The following is a 1,899-nucleotide window of genomic DNA, read 5'->3' as shown; positions in this document are numbered from 1 at the left end:
TCCAATAAACAGAGCAGAATTCGAACAGTTTCTCTGTCAGTTACAATTCCATGCAGCCAACATTTTTGGTGCATCCATCTATAACCATGAGACTGACCAGATGTTTCCAGTTGCTGTTCAATGAAAGCTGCCACATCAGCCACACTGGTTTTGTTCTTTCGACGCCAGAGCTGCTTCTTGCTTAAAATCCTCTCAAGGGTGCGCTTGCTTAGTACAATCCCGTGAGAATCAGAGAGTAAATGAAGTATTTCCTCTGTGGTAAAGCCACGCTTAAAGTAATCATCAATGTAGTCACAATCCATCTCCTTGGAAAATTCACTGAAATGTTGCCTTGAGAAATGCTTGAAAATCTCATAATTATGACTTTGGTAAGTCGAAATTTCGACTTTTTATCTCATAATTATGACTTTGTAGATCAAAAAGAAATTTTTGTACTGGCGGAAACGGGCTTCCATAGGACTGAGTTAACTAATGATAACTCTCATCTTTCTCAAAAGGGTGTCTTGGGCACTTCGACTTGTATCTGTTGTCTACCGTTACCCATGTAGATTAAAACAGCTCGTGAAATTGCCAGATACGCATATAGTTTGCTAACTCATGAGCTAACCTGCAACCTAGCAGACTGTAACATTAACTTAGCTATTAGCTGGCATTAGGCTGAACTTTTATGACGTAACCAAGCGGATCGGAGATCAAGCCATGATATTTATGTAACGTTAAGATATACAATGTAGTAATCTTACCTGTTTATTTGGAGAGTTTCCAGGAAACAATGGTAAAGCCATGACGGTAATGTTTAAGACAGGGAGACTATTGTCATCGCACAACTGAACTGCTCCGAATTTTCAGCCGTCTGTTACTGGTTGCCATGGAAGCGTTTTGTTTGGGGGCGTCTCTTAGCAACGTTCGTAACGTAAAGAAATAGCGCAAAACGTTCAGGAAATAAAGAAAAAATTCTAAATGTTAATGGAAAAACCTTAACTGGAAATATTATGTCTTGAGTAAAACGTTTTAGCTGCATTAGAAATCACAAATTCTCACCGTTTTTAACCACATCCCTAAACTAAATACAAATATGTTTATATTTACTCTTTATGAGTAAATATAAAATCAGTAAAATCAGAGGTACAATTAAATGGAAGTAATAAACTCATACAAGACTAGGTCAAGAGTTAAAAGACTCATACCACTGCGCATTAAAATAAATGAAAAACAACCCATCTGATTTTTTTATTATTGTCAAACTTACATACCTGACAAACCACAGCGTTCAGCCCCTATAGCATCAATTTATTGATAAACAGAATACATAAAAAGTTGCAAGGAAGGCTGAAATGACATCAAACATGTATATGTAGAACATCTACAAAAGACAACAACCCACCATCTATCGGCATTTAAGAATAAAATTCAAGTTTTAACCCTGAAGATAACTGATTATGATGTCTGGAATCAAAAACTATGTGCAACACTGGGATCAATAGAATCCTAAGGGCACCACCTGCCGTGTGAATTTAACTGCTGCACTGTGCTTAACTGTGTGCAATCTTTACTTCTGGTATAATGACAGTTTGGCAAAGATAAATAAATAGAAACAACTGCAACATTCTGATGGCCTCTATACTGCTTCACATAACTGAACATGTTTCTTTATTTGGCCTAGAAATTGGAGTGTTTTAAGAGGGCCATTTAGGTCTACCCAAGAAATCCCACCAAATCAACAGTGTTTGTCATGGTAGAGCTACAGTATCACAGAAGACAAAAAGATGTGCAGCTTATGTCAAAACACACAGCTACAAGCTAATCTGAAGCTGGTTACTTTCTATCAAAACACCTGGAAACCACCCCACAATGTTTTATTATTTTTCCCTATAGTTCTTCATGACATCAGAGAAATAT

The 1,899-nt window shown here is 37.0% G+C and overlaps 2 protein-coding genes across 2 annotated transcripts in view; both read right to left on the bottom strand.

The window, feature by feature from the left end:
- efhc2 (EF-hand domain (C-terminal) containing 2) overlaps nt 1-861 on the bottom strand; it is a 13,918-nt gene extending 13,057 nt beyond the window's left edge. Inside the window, exon 1 of the mRNA XM_020586978.1 lies at nt 744-861. Coding sequence (XP_020442634.1) covers nt 744-785 — 42 coding nt within the window. The 5' untranslated portion in view covers nt 786-861. The remainder of the gene's footprint in view (nt 1-743) is intronic.
- An 856-nt stretch (nt 862-1,717) lies between these two features.
- The window catches only part of fundc1 (FUN14 domain containing 1), a 4,201-nt gene continuing 4,019 nt past the window's right edge, over nt 1,718-1,899 (bottom strand). The window contains exon 6 of the mRNA XM_020586962.1: nt 1,718-1,741. Coding sequence (XP_020442618.1) covers nt 1,718-1,741 — 24 coding nt within the window. The remainder of the gene's footprint in view (nt 1,742-1,899) is intronic.

The sequence above is a fragment of the Monopterus albus genome, unplaced genomic scaffold (genome assembly GCF_001952655.1).
Source record: "Monopterus albus unplaced genomic scaffold, M_albus_1.0 scaffold432.1, whole genome shotgun sequence".
Taxonomy (NCBI): Eukaryota; Metazoa; Chordata; class Actinopteri; order Synbranchiformes; family Synbranchidae; genus Monopterus; species Monopterus albus.
This window is presented reverse-complemented; position numbering and strand designations above follow the sequence as displayed.